We start from the raw sequence: 20639 nt of genomic DNA, 5'->3' as shown, positions 1-20639 counted from the left end.
AATCACGTAAGGGAGCCAAAGAGGATCTGGTCAGGCACAGGAGGAGATACAGACAGGCTCTCTCTGAAAGTCAAGTAGCAAAAGTTCACCCTGGCAGAGCTGCCTGGGCTGGAATGTGCCAGCACAAGCTAGACAGGGTAGCCTATGACGAACCCTCTGTGCTTTGTTTATCTTGCTCATCTGGAAGACATGGATAGTGTGAGGACTTACAGAATGAAGGGTCTTGCTCTTTAATGATTATATGTGAAACATACACGTGCACACATAAAATATGCACACATACGGAAATGTACGTATACATAAACACATACATGCATATACATGTACACACACACACACGCACACACGCACACACAGTACTTAGAAGACTGCTGGCATGTGAACTGCTGGACGATGAGAGACAGAGCATGGGCCACATTCCAAGACTCCCTCTGTATCCTCCAACCTCTAACCTCAGCAACTCGTAGGGACTAGGCAAAGCCTCGACACAGTCAAATACTGCATAAGCAATATAAATATGACCCAGCAACATGGGCATCATTTCAAAATCTTCTGAGGAGTTCCTGTTGAAGGGGCACTTGGAGCAGGGTGACATTAGTGGAAATGAGGCAGAAGGAGAGGAGTTGAGACCTCAGGACACCAAGACCTTGGGAAGGACCCTAAGCAACTATTTTTTTCTTTCTCTGTAAATCCTCTATGTATTTGTGTGTGTGTGTGTGTGTGTGTGTGTGTGTTTCTTGTTTGCTCCTATGTAAGCCTGAAAGTGTCTGGGGACTGTCCTCTCTCTCTCTTTCTCATCACACCGTATGCATGCTGGAATTACAGAGGTACACTACTGTGTCTGACTTTACATGTGTTCTGAAGATTTGAACTACATATGCTTGAGAAGCAAGGATTTGACACACTGAACCATCTCCTCAGCCCACAACCTTCTTTCTTGGTATTGGAACAGGATCATTCAGGATGCATTCTGGCAGCACAGAGCTGCCCAGGGATCTTGGCCTTCATGGAGCTTTCCTAATGACACACAGGCTAATCCAGTTCACTCAAAGCTCCTACCCAGAGGAAGACAGGAAACCACGGATGGCTCCGCTTCGGCACCAGAACTTTCTTTTTGTAAAAGCAGAACTGAAAACTAAGCAATAACATATGCAATGACATCAGAGAAGCGCTCAGCAAAAGCCATTATCTCCAGAAACTCAAACGCTGTTTAGCACTCACCGTCTCCAGTCACACTGACTTTGAACCTGCCAGGACGAATCCCGCAATTTTAGATCTTGATTCATGGGTTACAAAGGCGACACCGGATTTGTGATTTGAAACCACCCTTTCATTACACCGTGATTACATCTCAATTTGTACCCAGTTGGCTTAGAGGAGACATGGAAATTATGGTAATAAGCAGGAGGCTCCTGCCGGAGGTGGCAGGGCTGGGGGGCGGGAGTTGGGGACTTACTTGTTAAGGATCTTGGCTCTCTTAGCACTTGAAAAATTTTCCAGTTGCAGGGACTCTTGAGTGAGGAAGGCCACAGCCAGGTGGAAGTAGTTGTTCCACAGCTGAAAACCAAAACACAGGAGACGCTGAGGCTCTAGGCTGTGGAATAGCTGGCCACTGGATCTCAGAACAGTTCTGCACGTTCCTGAAATTATCCTGAAATGCTTAAAACCCAACAGCACTGCCAGCTAGCCCTCAGGGTGTGATTCATGGCTGAGAATGAGGCTCAAGAGTGAGGCTCAATTCACCAGGGCAGCGTCTCTAACCTTTGACCATGCCTCAGTTTCTTCAACGGTAATACAAGGTTGTTAGTAGGAGCAACCTGGGTGGAATAGTCCCTTGTGAGGAAAGGTTTATTGTTGGCTGCTATGCGAGCCTGAAAGCGTCTGGAGACTGTCCTGACTCTTTCTCATCACACCATATGCACTCTGGAAGGCACAAGGGATCGTTACGGGCGGAAGTAGTGTCTACTGGCATGGTGGTGTTGAACATGCAATGAGCCCTGTGTGGTTTCAGCTCTAACTATTAGCATACGACAGAGCCCCTCTCTGAAGAACAGTATACGCTTGCATAATTTACGACTTCTTATTATACCCAAATTATGCATACACCAAACAATTAGGAAAAACATGTAAAAAGATCAAACCTTCATTTCAAGGATTTATGGACTATGTGTGATTTGAAAGATGATCTTTGGAAGACATTGCAGATGCCTTTTTTTTTTCTCATTTACAAACCAGGGATGATATTCAAAAGCGATAGCTACGTAGAATCACATAAAGATAAGATGTTCACACTATCAGCTCTGAATTTAATGACCTGTGAAAGGTGGGAATTCAAGAGCACCCCCAGGATTTAAGCGTGTGTGTGTGTGTGTGTGTGTGTGTGTGTGTGTGTGTGTGTGTGTATGTGTGTGTGTGTGTGTGGTCCCCTTTGTCTGGCTCTTCTGCCCACCATAGACCTAACCAAGGATGCCCTGGCTACCCATCTCAGGATGCTCACATCCAAGGCAGGATTGAAGCTGAGCAGATGTCCCTAACCTCTGAGTGCTTCTTAATTGCCCACAAAGCTCATTTTCTTTTGGCTTCTTCTGTAATAAAAAGGGAGTGGGGGTGGGGTGAGGCTCCACTACATAAGATACAAGTTACTTCTTTTCATCTACTTTTGAAAGGAGCACTTCCCTCCTCTGTCCTTCTTGCTCCCGCAGCCGTCATAAGGCAGTGCTAGGTATGTTCTGCAGATCATAGAACCATGGTCAGCAGGAAAAGTGGAGTGGGAGAGAGGGAAAGAGGGTAGGTCAACATGGACCAGAAACCATACAAACATCCCCCTGGTACCTGTTTCTGTTTTCTTTTCATTTTCTGACACAAGGTCTCTCGTAGACCAAGATGGTCATGACTGGTTATATAGCTAAGAATGACTTCATTTCTAATACTTCTGCCTCTACCTTCAAAGTGCTGGGATTACAGGTAGGTGTGTGTCACCTAGTACTTTTAAAGGCCATAAATGCAACAACCACAAATCCAACCCAATCCAATCCAATCCAATCCAATCCAATCCAATCCAATCCAATCCAATCCAATCCAATCCTCCCTCCCTCCCTTCCTCCCACCTTCCTTCCTTCCTTCTTTCCTTCCTTCCCTCCCTCCCTCCCTCCTTCCTTCCTTCCTTCCTTCCTTCCTTCCTTCCTTCCTTCCTTCCTTCCTTCCTTCTTTCCTTCCATCCTTCCTTCTTTCCTTTTGTGATTGAATCCAGAGCCTATGCATGGTAGGAAAGCACGCTGCTGCCGCTGCTGCTGCTGCTGCTGCTGCTGCTGCTGCTGCTGCGTAAGATCCTAGCCCTTTTTAATTTTAGTTTTAGGAAAGGATCTTACTAAGTTACCTGTGCTAGCCTTCAACTCACTATGTAGCCAAGGCAGGACCAGAACTCAAAATCCTTCCACCTCAGTTTACTGAGGTGGCATGACAGACTTGTACCATAGTGAGAGAGAATGCTCCTTTTTGTTTTCTTGTGACAGGGTATGGCTTAGCAGCTCAGACCAGGATAAAACTTAGGATCCTTCTATTTTAGCTGCTCAAAAACTAGGGTTACAGGTGGCTCACCACTACACCAGGGTGAATACTTTTCAAATGAGTGTGTTACTGGCTCCTCATCCCTTCTATTGATTTATGAAACCAGGACTGCTGTAGAGTCTGAGCTGTTGTGGTTTGGTTCACATCTTATATGGGCCCAGCTCTGAAACCTGGAGAACACAGAACCTTCAATGTGTTCGGTTTCAGGCTGAGAACCCAGGGGCAGTCGTCACAGATCATGAGTAGCTGAGTGCAGAGTGCAGTGAGAATGGCTTCAGCGGGGAGAAAGGTCCCTCCCTAGCAGCAGTTACATTCAGAAAAGACAAGAATCCAGCCAGCAAGTCACAAGGCAGGCCCAAATCTAATGAAAGCTAGGACAAGACGACCAGGATGGGCTAGGAAAAGACAGACTGCAAAAACTCCCTCAAAATGCTGGTTGTAACATTTCCAAGTTCACCAGTCCAGCAATTCCAGAGAACATAGCACAGACATACATGAAACTCTCAAAGAACAAAGCTAATGAGAATTTTATAAACATACACATGTACATATACATATATGTGGCTGGTGAGGGTGCTACTGCTAGAACATTTTTTGCAAGGGCATTGTGACGCTGTCCATCAAGGTTACACGCTCATCTGTTTTGCCTGCAATCAGCCTTTTCTACAGGCTGAGTGCACTGACATTTGTGGGAGCTCATGGGAGCTTGGCTCAGGACAGTAAGAGGCTGAGGTGTCTGGGCCATCTTGCAGGAGCAGCTGAGTGAGTGCAGGCACATTCATGCTGTGGAGTAGAACAGGACGGCAAAACACTCTGCATGAACCAACACATGTTCTAAACGAGATGAAGTCATGTATCAGCCCACCTAAATGCCTGGTGTCAGGAAGAGTGCAGCTCGGTTAGTTATAAGTTACTCCTGCAGGGAGGGAATGAGAGTTGCAGAGAGGAGAGGAAACATTCCCTAACAACTCATTTACCGCATGTGAGTCTTTGTTTATGACAGATGAAAACAAGCATCAGGCAGAGAAAAGCAATAAAAAGTTAGAAAGAAAAAAAAATGTTTTTAAAGTAACAATGCTAGGGTTGGGGATGTGGCTCAGTTGGTAGAGGGCCTAGTTAGCACACACAAGGACCCAGGGGTCCTGCCCAGGACCCCTCCATTCAACCTTAGGCAGGGCATACACACAAGAGTTATTTATGGAACAGGAGGACTCACTGTGGACACTAGTGGTGACATACAGCCAGGGGAGAGGATGAGGGTGAGAATTTCAGAAGCAATTAGCTCAGTGAAGCACACCTGACTCTCCTTCACTGAACCCTTCATCCTGTCTTAGTATGATCTGAGACAAGGCTGGCAGCCAGGCATAGCGGCACTCAGTGGTCTGCCTGCTGCTTCCTGCCAGAAGAGTGGCTCCTTGACACTCTGATTCAGTACTTTCTTTCGGAAACAACTCTATCTCCTAACTTGCTAAATGGAGCAAATACACTGGAGGCGTAATTTTCACTACTTGTCTTCCATCTCTACACCTATGATGAGAGGCCGATTAGCATCCAAGGATTAGAGCTATAAATGACTGACGCCAAGCAGCCGTTTGTTTTAACATGATTCGCCCACAAAGGTGCTGTCTACTTCTCCTTTTACCTGCAGCTCAAAGTTGGCTTGATCCAGGAATTTCTTGTTCAGCATATCTGCATACTGATTAATCGCTCGCAGGAAGACTCTGAAAGATCAAGAGAAAATGGCATAATTACACACCCCAGCTTTGGCACCTTTGTAGGTTTGGCATTTCAATTAGGTAGGACTCCAGACTGTTGAGAGTGTAAAGTCTCTAAGTCCCCGGTGAAGTTGGGAGGTCTTGCCAGTGAAAAACTCTCAGCATTATGTGCAGATCTTCTCTAAATTAATGAAGAAGATTAGTACCTACAGGATGAAAGAAATGGACCAAAATAACAGCCCCTAAAGCTAACATTTAAAACACATCACAAAAATACCCTGCTTTTCAAAAAAAGGAAGAAAAGATGTAAATAAAATCCTTTCCTGAAGTTAAAACATCTTATTGCTTCATAATCAAATCCTTTAGTTGGATTTGAAAGCATTCTTGGTGTGCAAGCTATGAGGCTTAGCATGACTTGGTACAATGTCACTGTACTTTGAGGTACCGCCATTATCATTGCCATCTGTCCTTTATCTAATTTCAATCACTGTTTACTTAATAAAAGAAAATTTAAAAAGGCTTTAAAATAGATAAGAAAGTGACCTGGCAAGAATTTTAGAGGCATCGGGATCCTTTGATTCACTGATGTGTATCACTGGTTTGCATGGTGTAGGCACAGGGAGGCCAGATGAGGACATCGGGTAATCTGCTCTATCACTCTCTGCCTTAGTCCTTTCAGTCTGGGAATGAGTGTAAATGAACCCAGAGCTAGGATAGTGGCTAGCAAACCCCAGTAATCCTTGTAGCTGCTGGCCACCTAGCCCGGGATAACAGGTGCACATGGCCATACCTAGGCTTTTACATGGGTGAGGGAGATTTGGACTCGAGTGTAAATGCTTGTACAGCAAGGGCTGGAACCCACTGAGCCATCTCTCCAGCCCTGACAATGTACAATTTTCGGCACATTTCTCAACACCTTGACTTCTATTTTTCTATGATGAAGTGTACAATTTGGGCTGTCAGGGAGGACTCTGGAGGACTGTCTTTCCTCAGCTTGTTCACTCAGTAGACTTGTTTTATAACCCTTAAAAAGTGTTGACAACAGTAAAGCATAGTCCAGCTACTTCTTTGTAAATGGCATTCTCCCTTCGCACAAAGCAAGGATGCGAGAGGAATTAGCATCAGGTCACAGATAATAAACTTAATTACCTCTCCTCATTTAGACAGCAGGAGGCAGATACAATGTGAGGGAAATCTGGGTTACTTGAAATCCCTGTTCTCTGACAGCACTATCTCTCTAACTAAGCATGCTTGCAGAAGCTCCCTAGGCCCTGCCACCCAGAGTCAGGCTAGTGAGCTTGGAGAAGGAAAAAGACTCTCCACCTGAGGCTTTAAAAGAGGCCTCTGGCAGAGCCCTTTCCACAGCACGTCCTGTTATTGTGCTTTCTCTTAATCAGGAGCTGCAGGCATCATTCCATCAGAAAGGAGACCACGGGGTGTAGGACCCACACAGGTGTGCCGCCTGGCCCATGGTGGAGTTTGCTGTCTCAGTCACTGGAGAAACAGACACTCATCTGTATTCTTCCTTGTAGACATGAAGACATAACCAGATTGGAAGAATGGGTGTTTTTAAGATCCTTTAATGGAGGACCATGGGGATCACTGCCTTGTCCATTAACCAAGACAGGCAGCAGCATCCATCGGCCAGATTTTGCAAATCTAGGACGTCTAGTTACTTCTGAGATATAGCTCTCGGTGCTGAACTCTGTGATTGGCTTAGCCGTCTCTTTAAAGCTGAATGCAGAACGTTTAGACATCCTGCCAGATTACTCCACGGAGCACAGAACCAAGGCCATGCTTGTGCATGGAGGAAGCACGCAACCCTGGCTAACCTCTAGGAATACAGCACAGGTCAGAAGACGATCTTCTTACATACTCCCATTTTGGCCTTTGGGGGCAACATGCTGCAGAAACAGAAACCACAGACCCACCTCAAGCCTCAAGGTCTCAATGGAACACAATTCCCTGCTCTCACAAGAACCGACTTGCATGAAGTCCAAGAACTCCCCGCTTATATAGCCACAATAACTTTTCTTTTATTTTTTTCCCTTCAGCTTTTCCAGACATTCCCTAGAGTACACTACTGCCCTTCAGAGCTGCAAGTTGCTGTCCCCAGCCCTTGATGACAATAATGATGGGTTTTGCACAACATGGATTATTATTACACAGTAATTATTTTGCCTCTAGATAACACCCAAACAGTTGCAATATGCTACTTCTAATTAAGCTCGGGAACATTTTCAGCTAGTTAAATAAAGATATTTCTCAAAATGCCCCTCCCCCTCCTTTAAAGTAAAAGAAACGCTGTCAGGCTGAAACAATATGAAGTCTGAACAAAAACTTTTTTAATGAACTGTCAGCTGAGAAAGAGCAGTGCTCAGAGATAGATTCTATAATTTAGATTCCCTATAAATTTTTTAAAAAGCCAGGACAAAACTCCAAATAACACAGAATGCAAGTTGCATGAAGGAAACTAGGGGACTGATCAAATAAACACTACAATCAATGCTGTAAACAAGATCAAATGGAACATGGGCTCAGTGTATCAGAGTAGGATGACTTGCACAGAGCTATCACAGGCATGGATAAATAATATCCCACAGTTCACAGAGATGGGATGAAAAAGCTGCTATGTCCAAGTCTTCCTGAAATAAATCAATTAGCTAATGAGGCAAAAGCAGTGGTATAAGCAGTGGCTATTTTGGGTAGGATGACCTATTAGGCACTATAATCCTATGTTATTTGTAATAAATCTCAAACTAGGGAGCAAAAATGCAGAAAATCATATTAGAAGCTTTTGCACAGCGCTTGCTTTCAGTCATAGAGAGGTGTGAAGAGGATCTCAAGTCATGCAACTAGACAGATTCATGATGCCTTGTTAGACTATATAGAATAAAGGCTTTCCTCCCAGTGTGACCAGCACAGCAAGATCTCAATTGGTTTTGAGAGGAAGTGGCCATAGGGAAGGCAGATAGGTGGGTAGATAGATGGGCTTGTCTTTACACACTGGCGAGTCTGTCTCTGCTCTACACTGCTGGAGTGAGCTTAGAGTAAAAAGGAAAAGAAAAACAGAAAACAAAAACAAAAACAAAACAAAACACAACCAACAACAAACCATCCCCCTCTCTAACAGAGGGTAAACAGTAAGGATTCAAATACATTGTTTTTGTCTGCTTATGGTGGTTGTTTGGATGGGTGGGAAGATAGATGTATGAGTGGGTGGGATGATGGATAAATGGAATGGATGGGTGGGTGACAGAAAAGTGAGTGTCTGGATGTGTAAATGAGTGGATGACCAGTGGGGTGAGTGAGTGGGTGGGTGGGTAAACAGGTAGATGGATGGGTGAGTAGACAGCAAATGAATGGAAAAGGCCTAGAAGATCAAAGTGACTCACATTGTAGGATCAAGTGTTTGGTATTTTCTCTGTCTGTGGAGCCCCTGCTTTCTACACTGACTTTCTGGGCAGGGTTCAATTATTTTCAGGTTTTTGTTACCCAGGTTTCTGATGAGGATAAGCAGCAGTAGCTGGGCATTGCTCCCCCTTTCTTCTCTTGGTCTCCAGAGATCCTTCCATTCCTCTTTTTATCTCTGGCTCATTTTATGAGTGAAAGAATCTTGCCTTTTTCACATCAAGAGCCTCCAAGGCATCTCAGTGGATCCCTTGTCAGCATGTGCATTCTGAAAGGCTTTGTTCCAAGGAACCATATGTTTACGAGCACAGTAAGGGATCTCCGTAAGCCAAGGTGAATGTTAGGAAATCTCACCAACCAAAGTCCCCTATCCCTCAGCTTGCTCCAGGACAAGGAGGTTAGGCACAATGTAAGAATGTGAAAAAGATGCTTGCAAGGAAGAAGGAAAGAAGGCACCAGAACAGATAGGTGTTCTATTCATGCAGAAAACAGCAATAGGGGAAAACCATCATCAGGCAAACGGATCAAGCTTTGTCCTATTCAGAGCCTGGATGTTAAGTGGTAAACTTCTAAACACCTAGTTAATGGTATAAAGGTTCAAATGTATTCATGGCTACTGTCCTAAATGGTTCAAATGATTAAGAAAAAGTTAAGCCTGCCTGAATGTAACAGAGCTCTTTTCAATCATTTTTAATCTATGGAAGGATTTATTTATAATCTAAAACTTTGGAAGATAAAACCCTACACAGAGATAAATAATACAGAGCGAATCAGAGACAAATCATGTCATCCTAAATAGATTTTAAAAATGTCATCAGATTGAAAGCCTGCAAGTTTTATTTGGGAAAGCCCAGTGGAAAGAAAGTAATCTCTGGATACTTGGCCACTTAGTCATGTATCCAGGAAGGCAGGGTAGCATGCTCAAACCTGATACAACATAATCTGTCCACATTGGGTGTACACATACAGAGCATATGTATGGAGGACAGATAGGGTGTCTGTCCTCAAGTGCTTTCTAACCTTTGCTTGAGACAGAGACTCTCATTGGCTAGAACTTCACCATGTAGGCCAGGCTAGCTGGCCCATGAACTTCCAGATATCTGCCTGTCTCTACTGTTAGGATTACATTTATGTACGCCACCCAGCTCTTCTTACATGGGCTTTGGGGATCCACATTCAGGTACTCACACTTACGAGAGAAGGGATGTACTGACTGAGCCACCTCCCTAAACATTTTTTTTTTTAAATTGTGCCATTGTGGGGGAAAAAAAAAACATACAACCACAAAGCCGATATGATTCAACTAACCAAACAACACAGGAGATTCTCTGACAACCTCTTCTGCATGAGGCAGTTAATGTTCAATTCTATTCCGTCAGTCTCAACTAAGTTTAACTGTAATTGACACAGTTACACACTTGTACAGTTAAAATCTTCATCTAATTGTATCTGTCAATCAACAGCTTCCTATGCATATAAACATTTAGCTATGCACCAAGTTGCTGAACATCACAAAAGCATGATGAGGAGGTAAGGCAACAGATAGATTAACAAGAATGATTCAACCACTCCACAAGATGTACATATGCCACCAGAACACTCTACACTCCGTGAATATATAAAACAACTGCCAATTAAAATTAAGTTTAAAAGGAAATGTTACATCAACGAAAGAAGCAGCTCAAGTTTCTGAGCAGATCATGAGAACAATGAGCTGAGGTTCCAGTCAGTTCTCAGGAACTTTCCAATCTACAAGGCTTACCTAGTTCAAGATTTTGAGACTGAAAGTGGAGAAGAGACATCACCACATAGCCCACGGCCATCAAACACTGTCTTCTGTAGGCATGCTATGATGGATGGTTAAACCGAGTTTTGAACTTGGTTGTCTCTGAAATCTACTGAGACTCACTTTTGAGGTGGGCCTCTAAAGGCACTTCTACGAAGGGTGACCACAGGGTGAAGACCTGCCCCAGCGTAGGTGGCACCTTCCAGAGGCAGCCCATCTACGAAGCGGTCCTAGGGCAAAGTGGTGCTGTTGTCATCCTTTGCTGACTTAACAGCCCAGTTTCTACAGCCTTCTACTATGGACGGAAGAACAGCAGCTCTCCAGGAATTCTCCAGGCCTTCAGCACCAGACAGGGACTCCTGAGGCACCTACTGTCATGGCCTGAGTAGCAACAGGATTCTCAACTTCCCCAATGGGTAGAAGATAGCCAATATTCAATTACCCAGCCCATCCATATTGTCTAAGCCCATCTAATAAATGCCTATTGTAATATATATATATTCACTCCTTTGGTTCTGTTCTTCTAGAGAACCCTGAGTAACAGGACACATCAAAGAATCTTAAGTTGCATTTGTTAAAAGGAAGTTGTGCCCATGATTATTTCTGTGCTCTGAATAGAACAGAGCTGAAAGAGGTGCTTGCTGAGTTCTAAGTTTCTCACCAACATGAAGCTTACAGAGAGCTTCCCAAGGCTCTGGCCTTTCTGCCACAGTCCCTATCCTGACCTTGCTCAGGGTCACAGGATGTTCCTGCTCTGGTGGGAGACCACCCAGAAAGGATCATGCAGGTGATGTATGGAGTACTAAAAGAAACACAGCCCAGCTCAGCTGAGGAGGGAATTTAACAAGTGGAAAGTCTTAAGAGCCGGCATACGCACAGCAAGGAATGGCTAGGCATGGTGGCTCTCACTTTTAATCCCAGCATTCAGGAAGCAGAGGCAGGCGGATGTCTGTGAGTTCAAGGCCAGCCTAGTCCACAAAGTGAGCCCAGCACAGCCAAGGCTATACAGAAAAACCCTGTTTAAAAAAAAATACTGCAAGGACTGTCTCCAAAATGATGGTGGTGTCACAGCTTCTGGACATCTTTATTGTCTCTGTTACCTAGTGCTTGTTGCTGCTAAAACTCAAGTCAAGGTGCTTGAGTTTCCTCATCATTACAGAGGAAAAAATATGGAGAACGGTGCAAAGCCTCTAGGGAAATGTAAAGCCAGTTTGCAAAAACTGTGAAGCTGAGGGTTTTTCCTAATTTCTTCCTCAAACTCACTTTAACTTACATAATTAGATTGCACAGTTCAATATGAGGGCATTTGAACACTTCTGGCATCAAAACAAGTTGCTTTGCGGGAGAAAGACTGCATCCTTTACTAAAATGTTTTGCCCAAAGTGGGTAGGAAAAAAAAAAGAAAGAAAGAAACAAATTAGAAGTGACAGATCCCATCCCGGCAGGACAATGAGTCAAGTGCAGGATCTGGAAACGTGCCTTCAAAGGATTTCTGCAGAATTCAGGAATGCTGGGGGAAAAGAGGCAAGCTAAGGAGAAGTGATGACAGAGAGGCAAAGAATGCCACTTCAATTAAATGGGAAAGAGAGGTAACGAATGCTTTATTTCAGCAAATCAGTGCGGCTGTCCAGCACCCAGCTTGGCAGAACAGCTTTCCTGTCAAATCAGAGACCAACTAGAGTCAGCAGCTTCCTGTTGTGTGACCTCTACTTGGAAATGGAAAAATCATATACACATGAGGTGACTTCTAGGGGGGAACCCTAGTACAGTAAGTATGAGGACTGCATAGAAACCAAAGGCTTGGTGCTCCAACATTGAATCAGCAAAATTGTTTGGGAAGACTGATGTCACTAGAGAGCCAGCTCAGTTTGAAATTAGAGTTAACCATGAAATATGGGGTGTAATCATGTTTGCAGATGGACAGCAGAGGTAGAATGGAGTCCCAGGACTCTAACCTATGTGTAGCTGGGAGATCCCAAATGTAAAGATGCCATCACCACCATTTTTTTGTCTGCACAGCTCTTGCCACAGTTTCCCAAGACTTCGTCATTTCTTTTTCAAATCAATAAAGACGTTAAGCATCCATGAAGCTTGTAACTAAAATCCTAGTTGCTCTGAGTTTTTTTTTAACCCCGCCTCTGGCCAGTGTGGTAAAAGACGGGGTTTGAGTTGCATACAGGAACTCAGAGGATTTTCTGGGAGAGGACCTGTCCTGGATCTAGGTTGTGCTGTTTTCACTGCAAGGTCTCCAGGACCAAAGATGGCTGTTCTCTCATCCTTTAGCTCTTGCTAAAGAAGTGGGGTAAGATTCATGCCCTGTCCCATTTTCACTGAAATACTACTCCCACTCAAGGACTCTTTAGGGCTGATAGGGCCATGCCAGGTGACTGCGTCCTGCCTGGATCTTATGTTTCCTCTCAACACCTGACCACTCTGCTTCCTGATACTCTGTTGTTTCAGGTAATCTCTTGTTACAGGCACTGCTGTTCCTTCATACAAACCATGTTATTTAATGAGTTAAAGAGTTATGGGGTATGAATTATCCAATACTTTACACACAAGCAAACTGAGGCTCAGGGAGGCCAACACCACATTCCTGAAAGGGAGCTCAAGCCTGGGGCTGAGCTCCTGCGATCTCACACCGCTTTCCTTAGGAACCAAAACAGAGTGATCAGCAGGACCCAAGTCAATTCCTGCACTTGCTTTCCTTTCTCATTGTAGCAAGGATAACTTCTAACAGAAACCTAAGCAGACAATACAACATGAGCCCCTCAGGCTTCATAATTATTAAATTCTGCCTATTGCTGTTTCATTTACATGTCATCCCATATATGTGTGTGTGTGTGTGTGTGTGTGTGTGTGTGTGTGTGTGTGTATAATTAGGGCAGTTTTAGGTGCTCAGCAAAAGTCAATGGAAAGTAAAATGTACTAGGTGATGCCTCTCTCCCAGACATGCCCAGCTTCCTCCAGTAGCTGAGTGGGGTACATTTTCAACAATCTATGAAGCTTACATCATCTTCTGAGCTCTAGTTATTACCCAGAGTCCATGGGTTACATTCCTGTCCACTCCCAGTGTTGTGTGTTCTGTAGTTCACAAATGTACAGCAGACACCCCTATTATAGAATCATAAGAAGCATGCTCACTATCCCAAAATGTTCTGTGATCCACTTAACCTATTTTTCCTCCTTCATCCCTAGCAGCCCTCAATCTCATGCTTCTGTGTAGTGGTCTCAAGTGAAGGGAGGAAAGGCTTCTTCTGGTTCACAGTTCAAGGGTACAATCCATTATGGTGGGAAAATCATGGCAGCAGAAGCTGGAGGCAGCTGGTCCTATCACACCCACAGCCAGGAATGATGACTGATGAATGCATGCTGCAGCTTAGCTCCCATTCTCTACAGTCCAGGATTCAAGCCAGGGGATGGTGCTACCAACATTGGACAGATCTTCTCACCTTAATCAATGCAATAAAGTTAACAAGATAATCCAACCCCCCACCAGCACTCCAGGGGCCTAAGTCCCAAGTGATAGTTGATTCTGTCAATTTGACAATTAACACTAATCATTAGTCTCTCCCTCTGTCTCTCTCTCTCTGTGTATATGCACATATGTGTTTACTCTTTTAAAAACAGTACAATATAAATAACATATGTTTGATCATCTTAGCAAGTTTAAGCATGCATTTCAGCAACTCTAAGCCATCATTGCTGTCCAGCTGCAGAGCTTATCTTACAGGGTGAAGGCTGAGCCCTTTAACAGTGATCCCCTACTATACCCATGTCACTGTCCATGGTAAACTGCCTTTCCACCATCTGACTATGAATTTGACAACTCTCAGTACCAAATACGAGTGGAATCATAAAGAATTTATCTTCCAGTGAGTGGTTTGCTTCTCAAGCGAAACACCCTCAAGGTTTGTCTTTGTGGCTGTGGGTGTAACAATCCCTTCTTAAGGCTGAATAAAACCTTACTGTAAAAGTCATACTGTGTTTGCTCACTGACCTGCTGACTGGATATGGTTCTTTTCAGCTTCTGGCTAGTATATGTACAGTTATGAGGCTTATTTCAATGTCTTTGGTTGTCCACCTGGAAATGGCGCTGGCCACCACAGTGGTGATAGCATTAGAGGCTTTCAAGGAACAGCCATGCTATTTTACAGGGTGGCTGCACTGTTTTACGTCTCTAGCAATAGTACATAAGAGTTCTATCTTTTCTAAGTCCTCATCAAGGCTTTCTATTTTCTCTTTTGGAGTTCTGAGATTAAATCTCATTAGAATACAGCCATACCTATTCCTTAAGAGAGGATACATGGCTGTCAGCCCAATATAAAGAGAGACACTGACAATGGGTATGGGTGGAATGAGATGGAAAGATGCTGGTCAAGGAATACATAATGAGTTAAATAGAAGGAACGGATGTCAAGAGATCTTTGTACAGCAGGTACCTGTGGATAAATGTGTTCTTAAAAAACCGTGAAGAAAGCAACTGTTAAATCCCTCACAAAAATGGCATCAGTGTGGGTTAACTCATATGTTAATTAGCTAGATATAACCATTTCACAACTCAGATACTCCAAAACAACTATGTTGTGCAGGATAAAAACAAGCATTGTTATTCATCCAATAAATAATAAAAATCTTACTAAGGCCATGAGCTACCTTTCTCTCCAACCTCCTGCTCACTCTCCTGTGCCTCCCACCCCTGCCCAGCTAACCCATGGCAACTTCATAATAAGTGTTGGTTTTAGTGACAGTCTGAAGAGTAAGTCAAAAGTGATCCTCCAGCAGACACTGGGAAGGGAGGGGGAAGTCTCTAATGATGGTAGAAACAGGGAAGAGAGTACGTGGTTTGACTCTAAGAATCAATCATGGTAAGGAGGGGAGGGTCCTGGTTGCCTTATAGGGTCCCTCAACCAACATCGCAATGCCCTGCACCATCCTCCCTCAGGCTACCTCTGTGGTTTCCCTCATCTTTCAATTGGATGGTTCAAGGACAATGATGTTAGATGATAGAAGATGGAAGATGGTTTGGCTGGAGGCAGAGACAGAAGCAGGAAGCAGTGATTCTTCAGGCTCAGGCACAAGCATACAGATTTTGCTAGGGTGTGAATATCATCCTCTCCCACACCTGAGTCTTTTCTGATCTCGAGACACCCATGAACGTGGGAGGGTCGGAACAGAGCTAGGCATTTCTGTTCAAGGAGATGAAATGTTTTGGGAATAAACAGCAATGTTGGTGGCACAACGCTGCAGATGTAATTAATGCCACTGAACTGCACACCTGTAAATGGGAGAAAGGCCAATTTTATGGTATATATATTTTATAATAATAAAGAAGAAAAGCATAAGAGGGAAAGGAAACAGCATTTTCTAGAAACTGTAGCAGTGGGAGTCATGACTTTCCTCTACCATCACTGTGACTCAATCCCATGCTTAAAAAAAAAAATAAAACAACAACAAAAACCCTAAAAACCCTAAACTAAACTAAAGCAAACCAACAAACCTGGGAATAAGAATGTATGCCGTTCATTCTCTAAGCCCCAGGCTATTCGGGTCCAGGAGTCTGAGGGGCATTGATAAATAGACATAAACCAAGACAAAACCAGAAACTAAACACGGAAAACAACCACAAGCCAGGAGCCTTGGGCCCTAGGGTGCCTGTCACATAGCGTGGGAGAGGGGTCAGCCACATGCCTTGAGGAGCCTTATCACTAAGCAGGCAGCAGGGGAGCCTGTACAGAAGAAAATCTAGTACAGATGAATGTACCTTGTGAGGACCCCCGGGGTGAGCTGTAAAGTTCAAGGCAGAGATTCATAAGAAAAGCCAGCAGAACAAAGGACAAAGCATCTTTCAAGTCAGCTCATGCTCGGATGGCCCAGCTCTGCCTAGGACTCATCCTGGAGCATCTGCAAGACTTGCTTAAGGGCACTTTAATCATTTAGCAAACTAATGTAACTTGCTCCAGGCTCCTTTGCCATGGGCTAAAAACTGGGACAAGATTCTTTGGCCACTCCAGGGGCCCAGGTGCCTGAGAGTGTTCTGTGAGCAGCTACCTGGCACTTGGCATTTTCATCCTCACTAGAGTGTGCCTGATTCCACTGACTACCAGCTTAGTTTCCCATGCTTGGGCTGAGGAGGGAGGGGCTACTGGGTCTCTATGTGAGAGGAGCAAGAGGTAGGGGGCACTTTCATACTTCACAGTATTATAAAGATACGACTGTACTCCATATTGAAGAAAATAATTGAAGGCTACTTTATTAATAGCTTAGTGCTTCAATGCTAAGCAGTTGATTTATTCTGAGTAAACCTTGTCTCATTCTGGCTCAGATGGCCTGGAGGAGTAACAAGATCAACAGCAGCCTAGTCTAACTAGGCTCCAGAATCCAGGAACTGCCAGATTCCAGGCATCTAAAGAATGAGAGAAGAGGGGGACAGGGTTACAACCAGAGAAGCATAGACACCTCGAGTTTGAGGCCCCAGCACCCACATAAAAGTCAGGCACAGAGCTAGAGACAGGTGGACCCCGGGACCCCACTAGCCAGCCATCCTACCTGATACAGTGAGCTCTTGTGCCAGTGAGAGAAGCCCATCTCTAAAACTAAGGTGAAGAAACGGCTGAAGAAAACATCCTGACATCAGTTTCAGATCTCATGCAATCGCACTGGCTTTGCAGCTTCTTCTGGCTACTACCAAAGGAAAGCCTGAGGTCTCCAGCTGCTGTGCAATGATGGAGGGGCCTTTGCAAGAGACCAGGGTCTCCTTGCTAAGGTCGGGGGCACAGGGGATTCAAACTCATGGCCTCATGTTTGTGTGGCAGGCACGTTACTCCACAGCTCCCAAGCTGCTTCTTTTTAAGGTCTGCTAATTGTTGATCTTAATTGTGGCTCCTTTACAATGCAATGACCACCAGAAGCATAACAGTGTGTGTTATCTATGGTTCTACCACACTCAGGGTGTTGGGTAAGTGGGGGAGGGGATTGCCCCAGGGCAAGGTTCTTGATGGTCATGCTGGAGCTCCGCTGACCATGGTAAAGTGTCATGGAGCCACAGACCTCAAGGCCAAATGAGTTGTACCGGTCTTGCTGGCACGGTCTTTCAGCCTTGAACTCGTGCAGAGAAAGGTTCTCCTTGGTTGGCCCTGGTGCTGACTTGAGTGTGTGAGAAAAAGTGGAGGAGAAGCCAGGAAGATAGAGCAGGAAATACTACAGTGTGCCAGGCTTGAGAGAAGGGACTGGCCCTTCCAGAAGCTGCTGTTCTGCCATCCTCTGAGTGACACTTCTTATTACCAGGCATAACCTTATTCTGAGCCTGTGAGGCCATCTCATTCTAAGCTCATTTGCTGGATGGATTCAGTGTAGCAGCAGCCTAGACCATGAGAGCTCAGGCATTGAATTATGATTTTCTTCCCCTTGCAGTCGAAAAAAAAAAAAAAGGCACCTAAAAAGTTGCTTGTATTTACATAATTGCTAAGAGTCACAAAAGGGAGGTCAGGCCTTCTTCGTCCAGTGTAATCTCACTCACTGAGTAGTTGGGCCAAGGCGCCCTGTGCTATGTTACAATCCTAAGCAGACAGGAAGCTGGATAGAATCATGTCTTTTCTTTGAGGGCCGCTCAGCGCATCCCAGAGATCAAGTCCACCATCTTATGCAAACAAAATTTTAGTGGTACAGAATAATCCCACACAGAGCTGAACATGTGATGCTGGCCTAAAACTCTTTATGTAGCAGAAGTTGACCTTGAACTCCTGATGCCTCTGTCTCTGCCTCCACCTCCAAGTGAGATGAGAGGTGAGTACTTCAGTATGGTGAGTTTCTAGTCTGGGGCTTTATTGCATCCCCAGCAAGCACTTTATCAACTTTATCAGCCTTGTAGGCAACCATTTTAACAAATTCATTTAGCAATTCATTTAAATTCTTCAAGGAAGGAAGACATAGCCACTGACCGCAGCCTAAAATCAGCTTCTGGAACTCACCCTAGTAAACTCATGAATCCGTCCCTATTTTCAAATGGAAATTTTCTATCTTTTACTATTAAGACCAGTTGACCCTGCTTCATCTATCCCTGACGTATTCTCCTGATCTTTGGAACACAGCTTTGGAACCAAGTGACCTTGACCTTTTGTCCCATAAACGCCCAATCCTAAGATTTGGAGAATAAATTCAAGTCTGGATTAGCGCTGAAAGTAAATCAGTGTGACAGCTAGATCAACAGTGTGAGAGACAATCCCAAGTGTCTTGAGTGAGCTATGAAGGCCCTGACCATGGTTCTCTAGCTCACTTATCTACCAAATGGGTCCTAGGTAGCAAGAAAAAGTGAGCTGAAAGTATGTACATATCTAAGATAGGGCACTGCACACAGTCCAAACTAAGTGTGAGGAAGCAGGTGAATTGCTTCCACACAAGCAATTCAACAGAAAGAGCTAGTTGAGAGCCATGTCATATATAGTCAGTTGGCCAACAACCCTTAACTAGAAAAGCACATTCTAAGATGAGTAGCCTGGACAAGTGCTTTGGTTCTGTTTCCTTGACTAAGAGCTCAAATGCTAGCATGTTAGAAACTATTTTATGAGCTTGGAGGTTTCTTATGAAAAGAAAAAAAAAAAAAACTGATCACAAAATAGCCACCCTTATTGAAATCTATGTTATGTGAAATATGTAGACACCCATAGATGTTTTGGGAATTCACCAGTTTCTGTGGAAATAGGTTATGAGGTTCTAAAGAGCTCAGTGTCTAGGGATGGTACCCAAAGCCTCACCATATACTCTAGTATTAGGCCATGAGTCTGGAGAACTCAAATGGCGTAATGACGACCATTGACTGAAACCAATCTTGCACCTGGCATACTTTTTCACCTGCCTAGAATGTTTTTTCATACAGCACAGGAAGGGCATGACAGAAGGGGTTTTAGGAAGCTCAAGAACACTGCATACAAATAGACCTATGTGGCTGACTTTGGTTAGAGACCATCCCTCTGGTAGCAAAGTAATGAGGACATGGTTCAGTAGCACCACTTTTGAGGGCGGCAGCTCAGGGCTAGGGAGATAGCTCAGCAAATAAAATGCTTGCTGTGCAAGTATAAGAACCGGAGTTTGGATCCCAGCACCTATGCAAAAGCTGGGTGCGTTTGGTGGAATATCTGTAATCCCAGCTTGGGGGAGGTAGAGATGTCATCTCAGGGGCAACCCAATCAGATAGACTCGCTAAACAAGAGTTGAACAACAGATGATGCCTCAATATCTAAGGCAGAGAGTGATCACAGAAGACATCCAACGTCAACCTGGAGTCACCACATGTGCACACACATGTACCTACACACTCAAACATGCACACGCACACAAATAGAGAGAGATAGGAGGCTCACAGTATCTTAGCAGATACCACCTATACACCTCAGCTCTTGGTTACTGTTACAACATATAACTGAGAGAAACTATTTGAAAGGAAGATTTCTTATGGACTGCAATGCAAAAGTATACTGCTAAGACAGGCACAACATAATAGAAAAAAAAAAAAGCTGCTCACCGCACGGTGGCCAGGAAGCAGAGAGAAGGCTAGGAAAGAGCCAAGTACAGAATAAACCTTTCAGAGGCACCTCCACAGTGACCTACTTTCTCTAAACAGGCTGCACTTCATCATAGCTCACAGCTGTAAACTCATCAAGGAATTAAACCCTGGATGAAGTCAGCTGTGGCATGAGTCAATCAGTGTCAGCAACAGAGCGCCAAGCCAAGCCTAATGCACACAAGCTTTTTTGGTGGACACATCCTACCCAAACATTGGCAATGACCAATTTTAGATAAAACTATGGGGCTCTCTCCCAAACTGGCATGACTTCAGGTGGCACAATGGGCTTAGAGAGAACATGGCCCGACATGACCCTGACCTGCCTTGGAACCTGAATGGGACCACTCAGAGGCAGATCCCTCCTTCTGTCCCTCAGAAAATCTACCTTCCAGGTGTTTCTGAGTTCTGATAATGGAGAATTACTTTAATGACTGACTGATTAATGGGACAGGCGGATGACAGTGACGCTCATTCATGTTTCTCAGGAGACATGGCTGGTGCTTGGTTGTCAACTGAATTTGCAGTGGCTGATTTCTTCTCAGCTCATCTCTCTGTCATTTGCAGCTCAGGGGCGGAAGGCACCTCAAACAGATTTTCT

The 20639-nt window shown here is 44.4% G+C and overlaps 1 protein-coding gene across 2 annotated transcripts in view; it reads right to left on the bottom strand.

The window, feature by feature from the left end:
- Dock1 (dedicator of cytokinesis 1) overlaps positions 1 to 20639 on the bottom strand; it is a 488224-nt gene that overhangs the window by 89193 nt on the left and 378392 nt on the right. For both annotated transcript variants that reach the window (XM_055608813.1, XM_055608814.1), the window contains exons 30-31: positions 5210 to 5288; positions 1457 to 1557 (exon numbers count right to left, since the gene is read on the bottom strand). In XM_055608813.1, coding sequence (XP_055464788.1) covers positions 1457 to 1557; positions 5210 to 5288 — 180 coding nt within the window. The remainder of the gene's footprint in view (positions 1 to 1456; positions 1558 to 5209; positions 5289 to 20639) is intronic.

The sequence above is a fragment of the Psammomys obesus genome, unplaced genomic scaffold (assembly GCF_907164565.1).
Source record: "Psammomys obesus unplaced genomic scaffold, mPsaObe1.curated_primary_1811, whole genome shotgun sequence".
Taxonomy (NCBI): Eukaryota; Metazoa; Chordata; class Mammalia; order Rodentia; family Muridae; genus Psammomys; species Psammomys obesus.
Note: the sequence above shows the minus strand (reverse complement) of the source record. Positions and strands in the feature narration are given on the sequence as shown.